At 42.4% G+C, this 22215-nt stretch overlaps 1 protein-coding gene across 1 annotated transcript; it reads right to left on the reverse strand.

Moving 5' to 3' along the window:
* Positions 1-264: 264 nt before the first annotated feature.
* LOC145423005 (tonsoku-like protein) lies at positions 265-3731 on the reverse strand. The gene is made up of 8 exons (XM_080295048.1): positions 3652-3731; positions 3355-3511; positions 2263-2574; positions 1969-2076; positions 1638-1904; positions 1480-1553; positions 1217-1350; positions 265-787 (listed from the first exon to the last, which is right to left on the reverse strand). Exons 1-8 carry the CDS (start codon positions 3729-3731, stop codon positions 567-569), a joined length of 1353 nt encoding a protein of 450 aa, XP_080151174.1. The 3' UTR covers positions 265-566.
* Positions 3732-22215: the final 18484 nt, after the last annotated feature.

Here is a 22215-nt window from a genome sequence, read left to right on the forward strand (position 1 = left end):
TTTACAACTTATCCACATTTCTTTGCGGACACTCCTGCATGTCACAAATACATTGCACAAAGCGCATCTGTGGCTGTGTACCATTCGTGGTGCGTTGGCTCCCTCTACTGGTACGCGCCTCATTCAAATGTCGCCACACATTTAAAATTGCAGGGTGTCTTTACACTGTCATAGCTCCTAGATAGATTTCTTCAGAGCTGAAAATCGCTGTGATTATTCACCATAGCCTGCTTTGTCTTACAGTGAAAGAACGATGTCAACGTATAGCATCGTTGGTTACTTTAATTATGTTTGTTTTTTTAAATCAAATCCTACAAAACAGGACCATTGTGACACAAAACCTCTCACACACTAACACAAACTCTTTATACAGATACAGAGCTTTACATGTATAAATAAGGCAGACAAAAATGCATAAAACACAAGCTATCCACAGACTGTCGGTGGACGCCATGTCACTTTATTTTGTTTTTATCTTGTTTCTTTTTGGTGTAGCCTCATTAAACAAAATGTTTATAAAAATGACCACTTTTATTATGAATTATTAGGAAATTAATAATTCATTATTAATTATTTATTATGAACACACCTGCCACCCTCAAGTAGAGGTGGCAGAGAGGAGGCACTTGGAGTTTCGGTCGAGAAAGTGTCCGTGTGACTGAGTCCTGTCCCAGCTCTGCTTCAAGGTCTGTCGGTCCAGCTTGTTGAGGGTCTGAGAGCAAAGACGGATATCCTGGACCAGCTCTGACAAACTGTCCAGGTCTTGACTCTCCCAGGGGCCAGAGACCTGACAACATGCAGGTTAAGCAACAAAGAATCATTTTATTTCATATCCATAATTTCCATTTTCCCCCCTATAAATATTTGACATCCAAATGTAGCCTGTTAGCTAGCGTTCAGCAATGTTTTCTGCTCCATAAAATGGAAAATTAATTCACAGCTAATCTTTTTTTTTAAATCTTTAAACCACACTTCTATATTGTAATGTCTGTGTGTGTAATCATCATGTAACACCTCTGTGCATACATACTAAATGTTCAAACTTAGAAATGCGTCAAAAGGAAACGCACTGATAGCAAGAAAGAAACTGTTGCCAAGTACAACTTTGCACAGGTGATAAAAACATCAAAGAAATCCAAATTGTGAAACGGTGAATCTAAGAATAGCTTTAGAAAAAATAAGGAACTCCATGGAGTATCTCCAAGTTCAGACATACCTTCGAGGTTTAGAAGTGTCAGTGGTCGACGGGCCTCTCTGACAGACGCCAGGATGTTGTGAAGTCCCACTGATGTAACAGACGGATTTCCTGACAGATTCAGACTCACCAGTGTGGGACACGACGAGAGGCACCTGTGAAATAATAAGAAAAAGTCCAACAGGCCAGTAAAGAGTGACAATTTAAACAAAGGCAAAGCCCCACTAACATGAGTAATAACTGAGCCGTAGAAATGACGCCCTCACACACACACACACACACACCTCGCCAAGGTAGCTACACTGCTGTCTGTCAGCCCATTTGCAGCCAGGCTGAGGTGGGTCAGAGAGCACTCGTCCTGCAAAAACACAAAAGTCTTAACCTGATTGCACAATTATATCTTTCGACAATAAATGACATTGCATGATTTTTGCGTGCACACCTGTGACAGGACTTTGGCGAGGTGTTCCAGTGCCGGGTAATCAGCAGGCCCTCTGCAGACAGCTGACAGGTCCACGTGTGGGAGGCAGTGGAGGGGCAGAGTCTTTAACACCAGCTCAAAGCCGGTGGAGCCCAGGGGATTGAGGGACAGGCACACTGCTTTCAAATGGCCTGTGCCTGAACGTTCAGAAGATGTAAAGTTAGTTGCAGTTTTGCTTATGGGTGGGAGTTCAGTGAAGCTTAAGGCTTCAGTCAGCTGCTTGTTAGAGAGTCACCTGTGAGCGCGCTGGCTAGCAGCAGTCGATGCTGCTGAAGGAAATGAGCAGTGAGACCTGCAGAGACCGCTTGGCTAGCACAGGGCAGCAGGACAGCAGACAGGACAGAGACTCAGACACGCCGTCCCCCAGTGGGTTCATACTGAGGTCCAGCTCCTCCAGGCACTTTGAGTGGAAACGAGCAGAAAAAGCAAATGATCACGAGAGCCAATTCTCTCTGACAGATATCATTGATATGAATCAGGTTAGCTTGTTATTAAGATCTAAGGTAGTTATTAAGACCAGAGGTACTTAAATACAGGTTAGATGGTAAACCTGGAGCTGCCACTATTGGCTAGCTGAGGCCCTTACCGGGAATGCAGGTGCACTCTGTCCCTTTAAAGCATTTACAGCCTTCTCCAGGCCGTCCCCTGTAATGCAGTTGGCAGAAATGTCCAGCAGCTGCAGACGAGGCATGGTGAGCGTTGTGGCAATCAGCTCAGGGAGAAGGTCGTCAGACATACGGTTTCCAGAAATTCGCAGCTCCGTGAGGCTGGCCTGAAGTTTTAGGGCACGGAGGAGCGGGCTGAGGGAAGAGGCGGCCAAACCGAGACATTTGGAGTCCTGACACGGAGGAACCCCGGTCCCGAACCTCACATAGCCGGGAGACACGCTTGTTCTCATCTACAGGTAGAAAGAGATGGTACTTCATAACAGAATACAAGAATGCACATGTGTCCGTTTTATAATGCATTTCCTCTGTGTTGCTCACCCACTGCTAGACTTTGACAGGCCTTCTTGTATCGCTCAGCGAGAGGAGGGAGATCCCCACGAGCAAACGTCAGCCAGAACCCACAACACAAACCCATCAGTTATCCTGCACTGGTGCGGGAAAGTGAAGCCAAGGATTCAATCCCAAAAACTGTGATTCCTTCAGTGTCTTCTGGAAGCTGGCTCCAAAAGCAAGTCAGCATCCAGTCTGGTAATAGAAATGGTTCTAATCTTTACAGTTTCTCAGATTGTAGTTTCTCAGGCAGCTTGTTAACATAATCAGCCCTTCACCTTCTTACCAGAATCATACAGTCTAAAACCTGCACGCCTCATCTGGGTAAGAAAGATGAAGTCATTGTGGAAGGACCTAGAACCTCCATTCCTTCTATCAGTGATTTAATGAAAAGACCTCTGTGTCTATGAGAAAGTCTATTTTATGAATTTGGGCCATACTTTGCCTAAGAAAAGGAGTATGCTCACTGGCTGACATGCAAGCTGTTTCACAGTCATAGCCGTCCTCTTGTCACTGTGGGTTGTTTTGTTTTTTTTAAATCCAAGATAGCAACGGTGACAACATTTGTCTTAAACACTCGTGATCAGACTTCATCAACCAATCATGGTAGTCTTCAGCATCTTTTAAATTGTCTGTGGTCCAAGTATGGTCACTTCTGGCTCTCCTCAGTGTCACCTCACCTCTTCATTTGTGTGCAGGACGGCCAGTAGCTGGTCCTGCGGGGAGAGCAGAGCGCCTTCTTTCTGCAGAGAGAGACGAGGCAGGAGGCCACATTTCTGGTAGTAACGCTGAGCTGCCTGCTCACACAGCCACGACACAGAGCAGGAGTTGGCCTCACTGGGATGCAGAGCAATGACCGGCGATTAAACAGAAATTAAAAACAACAACAACAACAACAACAACAACAAAAAAACACTATACCAATCAGATTGGGATTTATTTTTATGTACTGCTCAAACTTAAAACTTTTCACCGACCTTTGTGGAACTGGGATCAGGAAGACGTCTTCCTGAACCCGGACCCTCATTCTGATTGGTGGAGGAAGTGACGTGGGCATAGGAGCAACCAAAGTTTGAGTTGGAGGCTAGAGTAAACAAAATAAAACATTCAAGCACTGTTAAAACATCTGTATTTAATGTCGTCAACTCTTTGTAGAAAGACAAAGCAGAGTCTGTGGAGGGATCAGAAAGTCTAAACATCAGGAAAGTAAAAGTTTGTCAGGTGATGCTACAAAACACCAAGGTATAACTATATATAAGATCCGAAATGGGCGATGTCATCTTTTACTCCTGGACAAAGCCCACGGCATCCAGGCTGCAGAAATATGTAAAAACAGCTCGCCCGTTTTGATCAGCTCGCGCTCATTTACTTCCACATTCATCACTGTTCAAAATGAATCAGAAATGAAGACACATCATCTTCAAGTTATATCCCCTAGTGACACTGAATTATAGTTATTCTCTCACTGAGTGTGCATTTCCTGAATAATTCATGTGTAGTCTCACTCTGACTATCACCTTTTCACACTTGGAGTGACTTATTCACAATCACTGTGTTGTGTGTATTTCCTTAGTTAGTGTTACTCCATCCGTAACTAACAAACAGCAAAAGAGCATTCCACTTCTGACCTAAGCATGGATAAGGAGAGGTGGGGGCGGTGTGTCTGATCTCCAATCGTCATCATCTGCATCCCCAAGCTGTTCTTTCTCTGAGAGAGGCCTCTACTGGACAGGGAGGAAACTGCAGATCCTGAAAGAAAAAGGGCACAACAAGCTAGAAAAGTGGGAAAAGCACGAAAAAGAAAAACCAAACAAACCCAGTCTAATCTGCAGGCCGTATCCGAGTTCAAATACTTGTTTTAAATTCCAGCTGCAGAAGATAAGGCAGTTTCCTCTACTCTTGGCCCAGATGAGTGTGGTAAAAAGCAAACTTACAAATCAGATGTCCTTGCAGAGCCTTAACTCCATCCTGTACATCCGATATGGACTGAAGCTGTCTGGTGAGGCTTGCTATGAACACCAGCTGCCTGATAATGTTGATGACCCACTCTTTCTGTGAGCCAGCACAGCCTGTGTGTGTGGAGGGATGTCGGGAAAAAAACAAAACAAAAAAACAATTAGCCTGAATTAGGACTAGTTGTCATCATTTTTTTTCACATAGCCACGGTTTTTTCTATGGTCTGTTTTTGGGCCATTAATGTAGTTTGGTAACAGCATTATGCTTAAAAATGTTCATCTTTTACTGTTACCTGTTGTGGATCACAAAGTTTAAAACTACTTAAAAACACACACAAACACAACAAAGTAACTCCACCATGTGTCTATCCGGTCTTTAAGTGATGACGTGATCAATCCTACTTCTGGGCCCAAACTACTCTGCGTTTAATAAGGCTGTTGTGTTTTTAACATGTTTTAATGCTTTGTAACTTGTTCTATTTAATCTCAACAAGCCCCTTACAAAAAGTAAGCGATCACTGTCGGCCTCTCTCAGTTTTTATTACAACTATTCATTTTAAAGCTCAGTTTTTAAAACCTTACCATGTAACTACAGCCCAGGCAATGCAGCAGCACATTAATGACTAACCTGTATGTGGATGGATTATCTCAGTTGTTCTCTTGACTGAAGTTTGGTCCGTTTACAGCATCCTGCCATGCCACTGCATTTGTCCCTAACCATCGGGAACCCTCACCTTAATTCTTATCCAGTGGAAAAAAGTTCCCCTTCATCACTGTGTTAATGTTATGCTAACATAGCTGTTTCGCTAGTCACATAGCACATCACTATATACCAGCTAGCCAAACTTCAGTAACCCTACAAACATCACTGCTGCTTACTTTCCTGTCTTCATGTATGTCAGAAGTGATAGCAGAGCTGTGCCTTTTAATTTGTTTTAGAAATCCCTCAGTCAGAACCTGGTATATTATATTTAGACGGAAACTAGTGAGCTAACTCTCTGCTAACTTCTAACTTCAGACAGATTTTTAACTCTCAGTGATCATTTGACTTTGGGACCTGCAGTGTAGTTTGGGTCCAGACACGCTAATGACCAGACTTAAAGACCAAATTTCGGGTCACTTTTGCTGGTCCCAAGCCCCAATAAAGAAGCTAGCTTGAAGCTTGACATAAAAAACAATAATTGCTAAGAAAAGTGTAATTTGTAGTTCTAAATATATTCTAAATGCATTTAGATCGTTTTTACTCACTTTATGTCTCTTCCACGATGTTACGTCTCTCTCCTATGTTGGTTACAATTACATAAGCACTTAGCAGGACAGTGGAAAAACCCAGGGCCACAGTGATACTGAGAATTCCACGGTGTTCACTGTCTTCAGCAACCTTACGAGGGCCGGTTGAACGGCTACAGTCTTATCATACACGTGCAGTGTTCCTACAAGCCATAAGGTTACCTTGAGTGAGGAAGATGATGATTGAATGTCCGTCTGAGTCCATAGGTTGAGGTGCAAGCACATTTCTCCCATTCTCCACAGAGGGCAGTGGCGCATAGGTGTGACGTCACTAACACTTAAGTTGCCTTAGAGTGATAGCAGAAAATTGTGAGCGTTACACTTGTATGCGGCTTGACGTAGGCACACATTGGCAGGGATGTGGTTGGAACGGCTGACTAGATAAGGCCTGGTGTCCAGCTAATGAAAAAGAGCCGAAAATTGGGGTGCGGCTGCGCAGGTGTGCACTTTAAATATAGCACTTTTGCCCTGTCATTCCGGGCCGCCGAGTGGCTCATGGGAACGTGACAGGCCCTATGGCAGAGATTGAGGACAGAGGGCAGTGGTTCGAATCCCATGCGGACCATATGTTGGGGACACAAAAAAAAAAAAAAAAAAAAAAAAAAAATCCCTGGCTCTGAAATTCACTTGCTACGCTTGCTAGAAGCCTACAGGCGAGCCTACAGAATGGGCTCTCTCTGCCTTTTTTTTTTTTTTTTTTACCCCTGTCTCAAAATCTCTTCCATCAATCAATATTGGTTGTTATGGTTGCTATGGACGCCAAACACACCATGCATTGTCGCTTTCTCAATCTCTTCTTCATGTCCGAACAAACGCTCAATTTTGCCTTCATTAACACAAATTATACATCAAAATGTAGGTATTTTTCTTGCCTTTAACAAAATGGCACTGTCATTATTGTAGGAGTTGCCGTTTTCTCGCAAATGGCCTCGAAACAACACAGTTAAAAAATGTCCACATTCAAAGTCTATGGAGACTTGAGTGAAAATGACAGCTGAAATTCTGTAACAGAGGCGTTTTCAACTCCTCATATCTCCTAGATGTATTTTTCTTTAGAGACCTGAAAACCGCCTTGATTTTTTTTTTCCTTTTTTATTAAAGCCTGCTGATTGTTACAGTGAAAGAATGATGTCGACAGTCCGTGTACTTTTGGAGTTACAGAACATTTTGTAAGACGAAGAAACGGCAGTTTTCACCTCTCAGTTGTGGTAAACGCTTGAAATATATTATAGGGCAGGCCGCGGCGTAGAGAACGCGCTTTGGGAGCGAGAGACCCAGGTTGAAATCTAGCCAGTGGCAGTATCTAATATCGTTCCCTAATTCACTTTATAATTACAAATTCTCAACACTTGAACATTCCCACGTGTGTTCTGATCAAAACAGTGCAAGAATGAGCTCTTTAGCTTTTGATTTACAACTTATCCACATTTCTTTGCGGACACTCCTGCATGTCACAAATACATTGCACAAAGCGCATCTGTGGCTGTGTACCATTCCTGGTGCGTTGGCTCCCTCTACTGGTACGCGCCTCATTCAAATGTCGCCACACATTTAAAATTGCAGGGTGTCTTTACACTGTCATAGCTCCTAGATAGATTTCTTCAGAGCTGAAAATCGCTGTGATTATTCACCATAGCCTGCTTTGTCTTACAGTGAAAGAACGATGTCAACGTATAGCATCGTTGGTTACTTTAATTATGTTTGTTTTTTTTAAATCAAATCCTACAAAACAGGACCATTGTGACACAAAACCTCTCACACACTAACACAAACTCTTTATACAGATACAGAGCTTTACATGTATAAATAAGGCAGACAAAAATGCATAAAACACAAGCTATCCACAGACTGTCGGTGGACACCATGTCACTTTATTTTGTTTTTATCTTGTTTCTTTTTGGTGTAGCCTCATTAAACAAAATGTTTATAAAAATGACCACTTTTATTATGAATTATTAGGAAATTAATAATTCATTATTAATTATTTATTATGAACACACCTGCCACCCTCAAGTAGAGGTGGCAGAGAGGAGGCACTTGGAGTTTCGGTCGAGAAAGTGTCCGTGTGACTGAGTCCTGTCCCAGCTCTGCTTCAAGGTCTGTCGGTCCAGCTTGTTGAGGGTCTGAGAGCAAAGACGGATATCCTGGACCAGCTCTGACAAACTGTCCAGGTCTTGACTCTCCCAGGGGCCAGAGACCTGACAACCTGCAGGTTAAGCAACAAAGAATCATTTTATTTCATATCCATAATTTCCATTTTCCCCCCTATAAATATTTGACATCCAAATGTAGCCTGTTAGCTAGCGTTCAGCAATGTTTTCTGCTCCATAAAATGGAAAATTAATTCACAGCTAATCTTTTTTTTTAAATCTTTAAACCACACTTCTATATTGTAATGTCTGTGTGTGTAATCATCATGTAACACCTCTGTGCATACATACTAAATGTTCAAACTTAGAAATGCGTCAAAAGGAAACGCACTGATAGCAAGAAAGAAACTGTTGCCAAGTACAACTTTGCACAGGTGATAAAAACATCAAAGAAATCCAAATTGTGAAACGGTGAATCTAAGAATAGCTTTAGAAAAAAAAAGGAACTCCATGGAGTATCTCCAAGTTCAGACATACCTTCGAGGTTTAGAAGTGTCAGTGGTCGACGGGCCTCTCTGACAGACGCCAGGATGTTGTGAAGTCCCACTGATGTAACAGACGGATTTCCTGACAGATTCAGACTCACCAGTGTGGGACACGACGAGAGGCACCTGTGAAATAATAAGAAAAAGTCCAACAGGCCAGTAAAGAGTGACAATTTAAACAAAGGCAAAGCCCCACTAACATGAGTAATAACTGAGCTGTAGAAATGACGCCCTCACACACACACACACACACACACCTCGCCAAGGTAGCTACACTGCTGTCTGTCAGCCCATTTGCAGCCAGGCTGAGGTGGGTCAGAGAGCACTCGTCCTGCAAAAACACAAAAGTCTTAACCTGATTGCACAATTATATCTTTCGACAATAAATGACATTGCATGATTTTTGCGTGCACACCTGTGACAGGACTTTGGCGAGGTGTTCCAGTGCCGGGTAATCAGCAGGCCCTCTGCAGACAGCTGACAGGTCCACGTGTGGGAGGCAGTGGAGGGGCAGAGTCTTTAACACCAGCTCAAAGCCGGTGGAGCCCAGGGGATTGAGGGACAGGCACACTGCTTTCAAATGGCCTGTGCCTGAACGTTCAGAAGATGTAAAGTTAGTTGCAGTTTTGCTTATGGGTGGGAGTTCAGTGAAGCTTAAGGCTTCAGTCAGCTGCTTGTTAGAGAGTCACCTGTGAGCGCGCTGGCTAGCAGCAGTCGATGCTGCTGAAGGAAATGAGCAGTGAGACCTGCAGAGACCGCTTGGCTAACACAGGGCAGCAGGACAGCAGACAGGACAGAGACTCAGACACGCCGTCCCCCAGTGGGTTCATACTGAGGTCCAGCTCCTCCAGGCACTTTGAGTGGAAACGAGCAGAAAAAGCAAATGATCACGAGAGCCAATTCTCTCTGACAGATATCATTGATATGAATCAGGTTAGCTTGTTATTAAGATCTAAGGTAGTTATTAAGACCAGAGGTACTTAAATACAGGTTAGATGGTAAACCTGGAGCTGCCACTATTGGCTAGCTGAGGCCCTTACCGGGAATGCAGGTGCACTCTGTCCCTTTAAAGCATTTACAGCCTTCTCCAGGCCGTCCCCTGTAATGCAGTTGGCAGAAATGTCCAGCAGCTGCAGACGAGGCATGGTGAGCGTTGTGGCAATCAGCTCAGGGAGAAGGTCGTCAGACATACGGTTTCCAGAAATTCGCAGCTCCGTGAGGCTGGCCTGAAGTTTTAGGGCACGGAGGAGCGGGCTGAGGGAAGAGGCGGCCAAACCGAGACATTTGGAGTCCTGACACGGAGGAACCCCGGTCCCGAACCTCACATAGCCGGGAGACACGCTTGTTCTCATCTACAGGTAGAAAGAGATGGTACTTCATAACAGAATACAAGAATGCACATGTGTCCGTTTTATAATGCATTTCCTCTGTGTTGCTCACCCACTGCTAGACTTTGACAGGCCTTCTTGTATCGCTCAGGGAGAGGAGGGAGATCCCCACGAGCAAACGTCAGCCAGAACCCACAACACAAACCCATCAGTTATCCTGCACTGGTGCGGGAAAGTGAAGCCAAGGATTCAATCCCAAAAACTGTGATTCCTTCAGTGTCTTCTGGAAGCTGGCTCCAAAAGCAAGTCAGCATCCAGTCTGGTAATAGAAATGGTTCTAATCTTTACAGTTTCTCAGATTGTAGTTTCTCAGGCAGCTTGTTAACATAATCAGCCCTTCACCTTCTTACCAGAATCATACAGTCTAAAACCTGCACGCCTCATCTGGGTAAGAAAGATGAAGTCATTGTGGAAGGACCTAGAACCTCCATTCCTTCTATCAGTGATTTAATGAAAAGACCTCTGTGTCTATGAGAAAGTCTATTTTATGAATTTGGGCCATACTTTGCCTAAGAAAAGGAGTATGCTCACTGGCTGACATGCAAGCTGTTTCACAGTCATAGCCGTCCTCTTGTCACTGTGGGTTGTTTTGTTTTTTTTAAATCCAAGATAGCAACGGTGACAACATTTGTCTTAAACACTCGTGATCAGACTTCATCAACCAATCATGGTAGTCTTCAGCATCTTTTAAATTGTCTGTGGTCCAAGTATGGTCACTTCTGGCTCTCCTCAGTGTCACCTCACCTCTTCATTTGTGTGCAGGACGGCCAGTAGCTGGTCCTGCGGGGAGAGCAGAGCGCCTTCTTTCTGCAGAGAGAGACGAGGCAGGAGGCCACATTTCTGGTAGTAACGCTGAGCTGCCTGCTCACACAGCCACGACACAGAGCAGGAGTTGGCCTCACTGGGATGCAGAGCAATGACCGGCGATTAAACAGAAATTAAAAACAACAACAACAACAACAACAAAAAAACACTATACCAATCAGATTGGGATTTATTTTTATGTACTGCTCAAACTTAAAACTTTTCACCGACCTTTGTGGAACTGGGATCAGGAAGACGTCTTCCTGAACCCGGACCCTCATTCTGATTGGTGGAGGAAGTGACGTGGGCATAGGAGCAACCAAAGTTTGAGTTGGAGGCTAGAGTAAACAAAATAAAACATTCAAGCACTGTTAAAACATCTGTATTTAATGTCGTCAACTCTTTGTAGAAAGACAAAGCAGAGTCTGTGGAGGGATCAGAAAGTCTAAACATCAGGAAAGTAAAAGTTTGTCAGGTGATGCTACAAAACACCAAGGTATAACTATATATAAGATCCGAAATGGGCGATGTCATCTTTTACTCCTGGACAAAGCCCACGGCATCCAGGCTGCAGAAATATGTAAAAACAGCTCGCCCGTTTTGATCAGCTCGCGCTCATTTACTTCCACATTCATCACTGTTCAAAATGAATCAGAAATGAAGACACATCATCTTCAAGTTATATCCCCTAGTGACACTGAATTATAGTTATTCTCTCACTGAGTGTGCATTTCCTGAATAATTCATGTGTAGTCTCACTCTGACTATCACCTTTTCACACTTGGAGTGACTTATTCACAATCACTGTGTTGTGTGTATTTCCTTAGTTAGTGTTACTCCATCCGTAACTAACAAACAGCAAAAGAGCATTCCACTTCTGACCTAAGCATGGATAAGGAGAGGTGGGGGCGGTGTGTCTGATCTCCAATCGTCATCATCTGCATCCCCAAGCTGTTCTTTCTCTGAGAGAGGCCTCTACTGGACAGGGAGGAAACTGCAGATCCTGAAAGAAAAAGGGCACAACAAGCTAGAAAAGTGGGAAAAGCACGAAAAAGAAAAACCAAACAAACCCAGTCTAATCTGCAGGCCGTGTCCGAGTTCAAATACTTGTTTTGAATTCCAGCTGCAGAAGATAAGGCAGTTTCCTCTACTCTTGGCCCAGATGAGTGTGGTAAAAAGCAAACTTACAAATCAGATGTCCTTGCAGAGCCTTAACTCCATCCTGTACATCCGATATGGACTGAAGCTGTCTGGTGAGGCTTGCTATGAACACCAGCTGCCTGATAATGTTGATGACCCACTCTTTCTGTGAGCCAGCACAGCCTGTGTGTGTGGAGGGATGTCGGGAAAAAAACAAAACAAAAAAACAATTAGCCTGAATTAGGACTAGTTGTCATCATTTTTTTTCACATAGCCACGGTTTTTTCTATGGTCTGTTTTTGGGCCATTAATGTAGTTTGGTAACAGCATTATGCTTAAAAATGTTCATCTTTTACTGTTACCTGTTGTGGATCACAAAGTTTAAAACTACTTAAAAACACACACAAACACAACAAAGTAACTCCACCATGTGTCTATCCGGTCTTTAAGTGATGACGTGATCAATCCTACTTCTGGGCCCAAACTACTCTGCGTTTAATAAGGCTGTTGTGTTTTTAACATGTTTTAATGCTTTGTAACTTGTTCTATTTAATCTCAACAAGCCCCTTACAAAAAGTAAGTGATCACTGTCGGCCTCTCTCAGTTTTTATTACAACTATTCATTTTAAAGCTCAGTTTTTAAAACCTTACCATGTAACTACAGCCCAGGCAATGCAGCAGCACATTAATGACTAACCTGTATGTGGATGGATTATCTCAGTTGTTCTCTTGACTGAAGTTTGGTCCGTTTACAGCATCCTGCCATGCCACTGCATTTTTCCCTAACCATCGGGAAGCTACGGTGGCCCTGAGAGGCCAAACGGACTGCAACTTCAGAAAACACTTGCAAAACATTAACAGTGCAGTGAATCCTGCTTGTTCCGTAATATTCAGGACTGCAAACCGAGCAGCATCACTGACTTTCAGCCTGTTGTGTTTGTGGATATATGACTGACTTTAATTATCCACAAAATCATCAGATTCTCTGTAAGATTAAGGTCGACTATCTGGCGTATAAAGTAAAGGCTTTAAAACAAAGTAAATGCTGAAAGTACAAACATCGCTAATGTCACATAACTTTGCCGGCATGTGGCCAACAGTAATGTTCTAATGTTCCTCATTATTAAACATTAGCACATAAATAAGTGACATATTATTCAGAACTTACTTTTGAAAGTTTACTCTTTGGCCACTCCACTTCTTTGAAGTGTCTCCCAGTCCCAGTGCACTTGTTAGCATGTTTTGGTTCGTGCAACTGGTGCGTCCGGTTATTGTCTCCCCAGAAACATTTCTGTTGTATTTTTTTCCTATTTCCGTTGTGTTGTGTGTGCTTTTGCAGCGTTTTTCTTTTTGCAGCATTTTTCTTTTTGCAAGTGTTTTTCTTTTTGCAGCATTTTTCTTTTTGCAAGTGTTTTTCTTTTTGCAGCATTTTTCCTTTTGCAAGTGTTTTCTGAAGTTGCAGTCCGTTTGGCCTCTCAGGGCCACCGTACCTTTGTTTGGCCTGCTAGAATGGTGCCCGGAGGCCACGCCCCCTCCCGTGACATCACGTTCCAAAGCCCTATAGACAATAACACCAAATTTAAAAGAAAGAAGAAGAAAAAAGAATGTTACTGTTACATTTTGTTATGACATCATTATGATGTCATAGTAGTGAATCTATAAGTAGGGGTAAGAATCCCAAACTTTCAGTCAGTTTATTTGCAACACTCAAGATTGCAGCATTCAAAGGTAAACCTGAGAAACATTTTAAAACAGTTGAACCTTTAACACAGTCACTTCATCAACACTCTAACATGTCTCAGAGTAAACACGGCAAAAGTCAACAAGCTTACGCTGGCTTTACTACAATGGACCACCAAAATCCAGAGCCAAATTCTGAAGAAACACATTTCCAGCTTCCACTCAAGAGGAAGCGAGGCCCGCATTATGCTGCACAGAATTGCAGAAGTCCCGACAGCTGCTCTCCACCAAGGAAAAAGAGACGAATCTGTGAAGAAAAAACTGTGTTGAAAAGACGATACAGTCAGATTTCAAAAGGCAGCAAAAACAACTCTGAGAGCTACTCTCCAGAGAGAAAGAGGATGAGAATAGACACTGAGAAAAAAGAAACAGCAGTGACTCCGAGCATCCAAAAAGGTTCTTCTTCAAGGACTATCCAACTCCAAGTTCAGAAAAAGAACAATATGAACTTGAGTGATACCAAAACCTCTCAAAACACACCAAAAGACAACAAGAGTCCAGAACAAGCAGCAGTGACACAGAGCATCCAGAAAAGTTATGCACCAAGGACTTTCCAACAACTAGTTGAGAAAATGGACGTTACGACCTCGAGTGATACCATAACCTCTGAAAACACTCCAAAATACAACAAGAGGCCAGAACAAGCAGCAGTGACACAGAGCATCCAGAAAAGTTCTTCGTCAAGGACTATCCAACACGTAGTTGAGAAAATGGACGTTACGACCTCGAGTGATACCATAACCTCTGAAAACACTCCAAAATACAACAAGAGGCCAGAACAAGCAGCAGTGACACAGAGCATCCAGAAAAGTTCTTTGTCAAGGAATATCCGACACGTAGTTGAGAAAATTAACGTTACGACCTCGAGTGATACCATAACCTCTGAAAACACTCCAAAATACAACAAGAGGCCAGAACAAGCAGCAGTGACACAGAGCATCCAGAAAAGTTATGCGCCAAGGACTTTCCAACAACTAGTTGAGAAAATGGACGTTACGACCTCGAGTGATACCATAACCTCTGAAAACACTCCAAAATACAACAAGAGGCCAGAACAAGCAGCAGTGACACAGAGCATCCAGAAAAGTTATGCGCCAAGGACTTTCCAACAACTAGTTGAGAAAATGGACGTTACGACCTCGAGTGATACCATAACCTCTGAAAACACTCCAAAATACAACAAGAGGCCAGAACAAGCAGCAGTGACACAGAGCATCCAGAAAAGTTCTTCGTCAAGGACTATCCAACAACTAGTTGAGAAAATGGACAATATGACCTTGAGTGATACCAAAACCTCTGAAAACACACTGAAAGACAACAAGAGGCCAGAACAAGCAGCAGTGACACAGAGCATCCGAAAAAGTTTTCCGCCAAAGAATATCCAACACCTAGTTAAAACAATGAACGATATGACCTTGGGTGATACCAAAACATCTGAAAACACACTGAAAGACAACAAGAGGCCAGAACAATCAGTAGTGACACAGAGCATCCAAAAAAGTCCCTGGTCCAGGACTATCCGACTCCCAGGTCAGAAAACAAACGATACGGCCTTGAGCGATACCAACACCTGTGAAAACACACCGAAAAAGAAAGAGAGCCCAGAAGACCAGAGAGAAACAAACGTGTGGATCATTGGGTCCAGTTACATTAGACGAGCCAAGGGTGAAGCAAAAGAGATTTTCGGAGAAAATTTCGGACTTAATACCAAAGTCCAGTGGTTTGGCAAACGAGGAATGCGCTGGGGGGGAGTCCTTCCTTGTTTTTATAAGGAGCTATCCACACAGAGCCCACCTGACATACTGGTAATCCATGCTGGGGGCAATGATTTGGGACTCTTTTCTGCTTATGAACTTTCTTCTGTCATTGAGAAGGAATTGATGCAATTGCACACAGAGTTCCCCTCAATGACAATTGCATATTCATCCATCAATGAGCGTCAAGTGTGGATATATGGAAATCCAGGCGAAATCAATAAGGACAGGAAGACTGTGAATGCCAGCATTAGAAAGGCTGTCGACCGCTTCGATGGAGTGATTATTGAGCATCCGCACATCAGGTTTTTTGACAACTCCATTTTTTTACACAACGGAGTTCGTTTCTCCAAGAAAGGAAATGAACTGTTTCTGACAAGCATCCGCACGGCCATCCAGAAAAGTCTTCAGTCACGTCACTGAAAACTGACTTGAGACATTTCTTTCACAGTCCAGAAAACCATACGTTGTTCATTTTAGGCAATGTGAGCAACATATAGCTAACGTGTGCTCTCTTTTTTCTTTTCCTCTGCCTCTCACCCCCCAACCAGTCATGACAGATGGCTGCCCCTTTCTTAGCCTGGTTCTGTCAAAGGTTTCTCCCTTTTTATAAGGGAGTTTTTCCTTTCCACCGTTGCCCAGCGCTTGCTATTAAAGGAGATCATTCGATTGTTGGGGTTGATAGTTTAGAATCTAAACTAAACTAATAAACATAAAACATCAGGTGAGGGGTTCACATAGCATGGAGCACTACAAAAATTACAAATAAAAACATGTAATTGGTGGCAAATCAAAAATAAAATAAAAAAAATTGAAAAATATCTCTTACTGCTCTGTTTATTTCCTTAAATGAACACTTGTACTTTTTGTCATAGAAGAATAAGAATATTAATATAAATATGAACACCAAGGCGTTCCCAGGCCAGCCGAGAGATATAATCTCTCCAGCCTGTCTTGGGTCTGCCCCGGGGCCAAATGCCTGGTGGCACCCTTGCCTCCATGGGCACCTTAACTCATCACTTTTGGCGCAGAGAATGTATTTTATGAACTAATATTAGTAGGCTGAAGCCTTTTATTTGAGCTGTGATTGTTTTTGTTATTAAGATACATATTAATATGTTTTTTTAAGGATCAAGATGTGGGTTTGTTTTTCCAGCTTTGTTAACAGTTGTTTTTTCAGAGATCAGATGTCCTCACAGGACAACATATACAAAAATATGATTTTACAGAATATGATGCATTGGTGTGGATTAAACAGTGTAATAGTTTTGATATTTACCTTAAAGAGCAGTAACCTTAATCAATATTGCACAGATAGAGAAAATCAGCAAAGTTATTGGCTTTAGTTTTGATATTTTGCCAGTAAAACAGTTTTATGTCTCCTGAGGTCTTTTCATTGTTTTATTGTTTCTTTTGCTAAAGAAAAATATCCCTGCCATTCCTCATTGTTAGCTAATCATGAATCCATCACTGGATCACACCCAATTGCTAGCACAATAATCATGTTTAAGGTTGTGAGCTGGTGTCTGATTTGTGTTTTCGTTAAATTAAGGCATCATCTGCACAAATGAACCACTTCATCAGAAAACAGAAAACTAAGTGTCTGTCATGGTCCTGAGTCTGTGTTGCCTTATGCTTTTGTTCATTCCGAGTATGTATTCTGCTGTGATTTTGCCATTTGTTAGGTTTCTGTTCTTTACCTGCCTGCTCCCACTTCTGTGTTCCCTCTGTCTGTCCTCGGTGTTATTGTGTCTACTTATGAGTCCGCCTGTCAAGTTCAGTGCCCTGTCTGGTTCTCTGTCCTGTTTTATTCTGAAAGTTCATGTTTCATGTCAGTGTGTTCAGTTTTACCACTCCCCTGTCTCGTTAGCCTAATTTCTCCCAGCTGTGTCTCCCTCCTGTGGCCCATTCCCTGATTACTCCCCGTGTATTTAAGCCCTGTGTTTTCCTGTGCTCTCTGTTGCGTCGTCTGTTTAACTCCATGTCCGTCTGCATAATTCTGTGTAACCTGGTGTTCAGTCTGCGTCTCTCCGCCATCTTTCTTTGTGCATTTTGTTCCTCCTCCCGTGCGTGTTTGGTAGTGATGGGCAGATGAAGCTTCATGAAGCACTGAAGCTTTTCATCCAATTGGTTCACTCCAGTGCAAAGCTTCTTGAAGCTTCATTTGCTCTATTAGGACACCTACTGGACGTAAAAATATTAGTTGGCATGAATTTGAAGAGTGTGGCCTTTTGCACACAGCCTGTAAATGTCAACAACAAAAGGAGTGTGTAAAACATCTATATTGTATTGATGGCAGCATACTGTGTATATTTATACTGGCAGTATGGAAAATGATCATTTGGAAATGCTTAAAATGGAAATGATCATTTACTGTGAGGTGAGGTGTGGTTGGGGGTGTGGACAGTGGTTGTGCTTTTGTAACGTTGAGGTATGGACAGCTACACACTGAGGCTTTGAGCCTCAGTCCTGCCCACGTTTTATTCTGTAAAAACTAAATTTTCACTGCTTTTATGACCTTTTAGTGGGGAGAACATAGCTAGGATTTAATGATTTCACAAATCTTTTGAATCCTTTGTCCTCCACAATGCTAAATGGCTGGGAGTCCTCAATCACCATGCTAACCAGGTCTTCATCTATTGGAGATTGTTCTCCTGAGGAAAGACAATAAAGACAAAGCACAAATATAAATATCACACACGGAACGTATTACAGTTGTATAATATTGTTATATCATTTAGTAACATTACTGCATCCTATATTATCATTGCATTTGATGGCTCACCTGGTCTTGCTCCACAATTGGGGTTCCCCTTATTCTCATGCAAAGCTCTGTAGTGCCTAAGCATGGATGAGGTGTTGTTGTTATATCCCAGCTCCCTGGCACATAGCAAACACTTCACCTTGTACAAAAGTAAAGCCGCTTAACATAAATTGTATTGCACCATCATTATTATGAAAATACATCTTCTGTAGAAATTTACATACCTTGTTGGGAGGAATAAAATCAAAATGTTCCCACACAGGGGAGGACATCCTCCTCTTCTTAGCTGGCTCCATTCTCTCCTGACTTTCTCTCCTCACTCTCATAAACCTCCAAACTGTCTCCAAACTCTCACTAACCGCAACTCTCCATCAAACACCTACATTTTGAATGAAGTCTGAGGGGTTTATATCGCTGTCATATCTCGCGACAAAGTTCGAACCACTTCATGAACCAGTCACGTGGTACAGCCGGGCAGCGAGGCTTCGGACGTCATCATTTTCAGCTCTTCCCATAAATGAAGCAAGCCTCGATACGCGCATCGCGGAAACGCCCCCTCAATTACTCGACACAAGCTTCGAAGCCTCGATACAGAACGTCACATCACTAGTGTTTGGTTTAAGTTGAGTTCTTTAAGTTTCCCCAGTTTAGGTTTGTTTGCTCCCCGCTCTGCTCCTCCTGTTTTTGTCACCTTATCACCTCTGTAAATAAACATTCACTCGCACCCCAGCCAGTGCCTGCATTTTGGATCCTTTTCTCAATTCACCACACGACTGCTGCGCAGCCGTGAAAGTGTCTGATGCTAAAATACCACATATGTTCCCTCCTATTGTAACGGAGCGGAAAGGCTGATTTTATTCCCACAGTGTCGTTTTTTAAAGGAAGGAAACCTTCCTCCAAACGGACAGAGCAGTGGAGCCGCCAAGGGAAAGCACACGATTAAAAAACTGTAGAATTAAAATATAATTTATTATATTTAAATAATTAAAAATGTAAGATAAATTAAAACAACCTTGGCCAAGGGATAACACAATAAAAATCAATAAAACACAACATTAAAAGTCCAGTGGGATCCACCACAGCATAAAAGTCCCAGGGAGTTAAGAAATCCAGCGGAGTCCTCTCTTTCCTTTCCGCATTCGCGTCTTGATATGCTAGAGAAAGGGAGGAGCGGCAGTCACTATTCTTCCGGCAGTTTTTATTCAATAAAAGGGGATAAGTCGAAGACTTACCCCGGGTGGGCAGAGCTCTCAACTCCGCCCGCCGCTTCTTTAAAACTGCAAGGCCACACAGCCGTCCCGTGCCTTCCGCTGGTGCTGTCTCCGCTCTCCCCGCTGGTACTGTCACTCTCTGCACTGGTGCCCTGTGCGCTGGTCCTCCGTGCGCTGGTGCTGTCCGTCCTCAGCGCGCTGGTGCCTCTGCGCGCTGGTCCTCCATTAGCCAACTCTAGCCACCTTATATGTCACTCTGTAAATTATCTTAAAGCCTCACGTCAGGCCTCTCAGGCCCCATCTCTTAAGCCTCCGTGTCACTCCAGGCTCTCGTCGGTTCCCGTGACACTCATGGGTGCCTTCATGCTTCAGTCCTCTCTTGCCTCTCGGTCGAACCCCTTCCTTTGGTCTGCCAGGCCCTCTTATTGGCCTCTCTGGGATCTCTCGCAGGTGTGATCAGTTTATCAGGTAGGGGCGGAGTCTTTCCAGGACAAGTCATCAAATAAATACCATTAAAACATGCAGTAAAACTCATAAAAATAAACCAATGTACAATATTAAAATATTAAAAAGGTAAAACGCAGCAAAACATGCATAGTAGAAAAACTTAGATGACTTGTCCCTTTCCACCCCGTGACACTATAACAAAAATTAAAAACTAAGGATTGTTTACAGTATGATATTTTTTATCAGATATGTTCCCATTAGTTTGTGTAGGAATTATTAAACTGCATAGTGACAACCAAAAAACTGGTTCACTCACACCTTAGACCGATGTTGGACAACATGCCTTCCTCTAATGTTAAGTCAGTCTTTGCATTTTTTCCAGGTAACTCCCACAGGCATGACATGATGATTAAAGCTTGGATGTGTAATCTGTCGTGTGTATTATGTGCTCTCCAGCAAGATAAATTCATGTTTTTTATATAGTTTAACAAAACTGTTTGCAACATAGGGTACAGAGGCCTGTTGATTCAAACAGGTTTGTTTAGATGCACCTTTTTTGAGTGCATGTTTTGTATGATAAGTTTTAATCTAAATAAACACTTTAATTAGTAGCTTTAAATAACAGTCATCATACCCTGCAGAATTAGAGACGGAGCAGCCGGGCTATGTAAAAAGCATCCAAAATGCCGAAAAAGATAAAAAGATTGCATACCTGGAAAGTAAGGTCGCTGACCTGGAACAATACTCCAGGATAAACGACGTCATCATCACTGGGCTCCATATTAAACCCCGGTCATACGCTCAGGCGGTGACCGCTGACAGCAACGAGGAACCTGGAGAGCTTGACATTAGCTCCACGGAACAACAGGTGGCTGCTTTCCTGCGGTCCAAAGGGATTGCCCTGGACTGTAACTCTGTCGAAGCATGCCACCCTCTTCCCAGGAGGAACGGCAACATACCGGCTATTATATTAAGGTTTGTAAATCGAAAGCACAAGATTACGCTGCTGAAACAAGGAAGAAAATTAAAAGGATCTAATGTCTTTATCAATGAACATCTAACCAAACACAACGCTGAAATAGCCAAAAAAGCGCGACACCTTAAGAAGCTGGGAAAAATCCAAGGCACTTGGACGACGAACTGCAAAATATTCATTAAACTAAACGGATCACCAGAGGAAGCCAAAGTTCTGACCATTAAAAATATGGCGGATCTCGAAAAATATCAGTGAGCAACACGATCTGGACGGCAAACAAGGTAACAGACAACCACACACTCACTTATGACACACACTGGAAGGAAGAACTCAGATACATCTGGAAGAATCAGCTGCATCAGTCAGACAGTTGCAGAATATGATCAATTGGAACTGAAAACATTTAACTATATGGATCACAATACACACGACTTGGAATATGAAATAGATCCAGACAACAACTTTTTCTCATCTAACAATAACAATTGCTGCTACTATACAAATAAAGACTACAATCAGAGGATTAAAACTGAGAATAAATGATCAATTATCCACTTTAACTGTAGAAGTCTCTATGCTAATTTTAGTCATATCAAAGAATATCTTAACCAGTTTTCACATCCATTTAGTGTCATTGCCTTATCAGAAACTTGGATCAATATGGAAAAAGGAACAGACTTTGAACTGGAGGGTTATGAATTCACATTTATAACTAGGCGAAACAAAGGAGGAGGAGGAGTGGCCTTGTATGTGGACAAATCCTTGAAATTTAATGTGGTGGAAAAGATGACGATGGTGATTGATAATGTACTAGAATGTATTACAGTTGAAATTTGTAAAGAAAAAAGTAAAAATGTAATCATTAGCTGTATATACAGAGCTCCAGGTAGTAGTATTGAGACATTTAAAGACTGGATAGAAGAAACATTTATTGAAATAGCTCGCAAAAAAGTTTTCATTTGTGGAGACTTCAATATTGATTTGCTAAACCCAAATAAACATAAAACCACTGAGGAATTTATAAACACAATGCACTGTATGAATCTATTCCCTAAAATTACTAGACCTACCAGGATTACATCACATTGTGCAACTCTCATAGACAACATTTTTGCAAATGACATTGAAAATAAGACTGTAAGTAGACTCCTGATTAACGACATAAGTGACCATCTTCCAATTTTTACAATCTATGATAGGAATTACAAGATCAATAAAATGGACAGTAAAAAAGAGTACAGACGAGTAAGAACAGAAGAAAGAATGAATGCATTTAAAAAAGATTTATTGAAGGAAAACTGGGGTGAAGTATATCAGGAACAGGACGTTAATAGTGCTTATAATAAATTCCTTAGAATATTTACATTACTGTACAATACCAACTGTCCAATAAAGCAATATAGTAGGAAACAGAAATATATGGACTGTCCATGGATA

The sequence above is a fragment of the Astatotilapia calliptera genome, chromosome 20, assembly GCF_964374335.1.
Source record: "Astatotilapia calliptera chromosome 20, fAstCal68.1, whole genome shotgun sequence".
Taxonomy (NCBI): Eukaryota; Metazoa; Chordata; class Actinopteri; order Cichliformes; family Cichlidae; genus Astatotilapia; species Astatotilapia calliptera.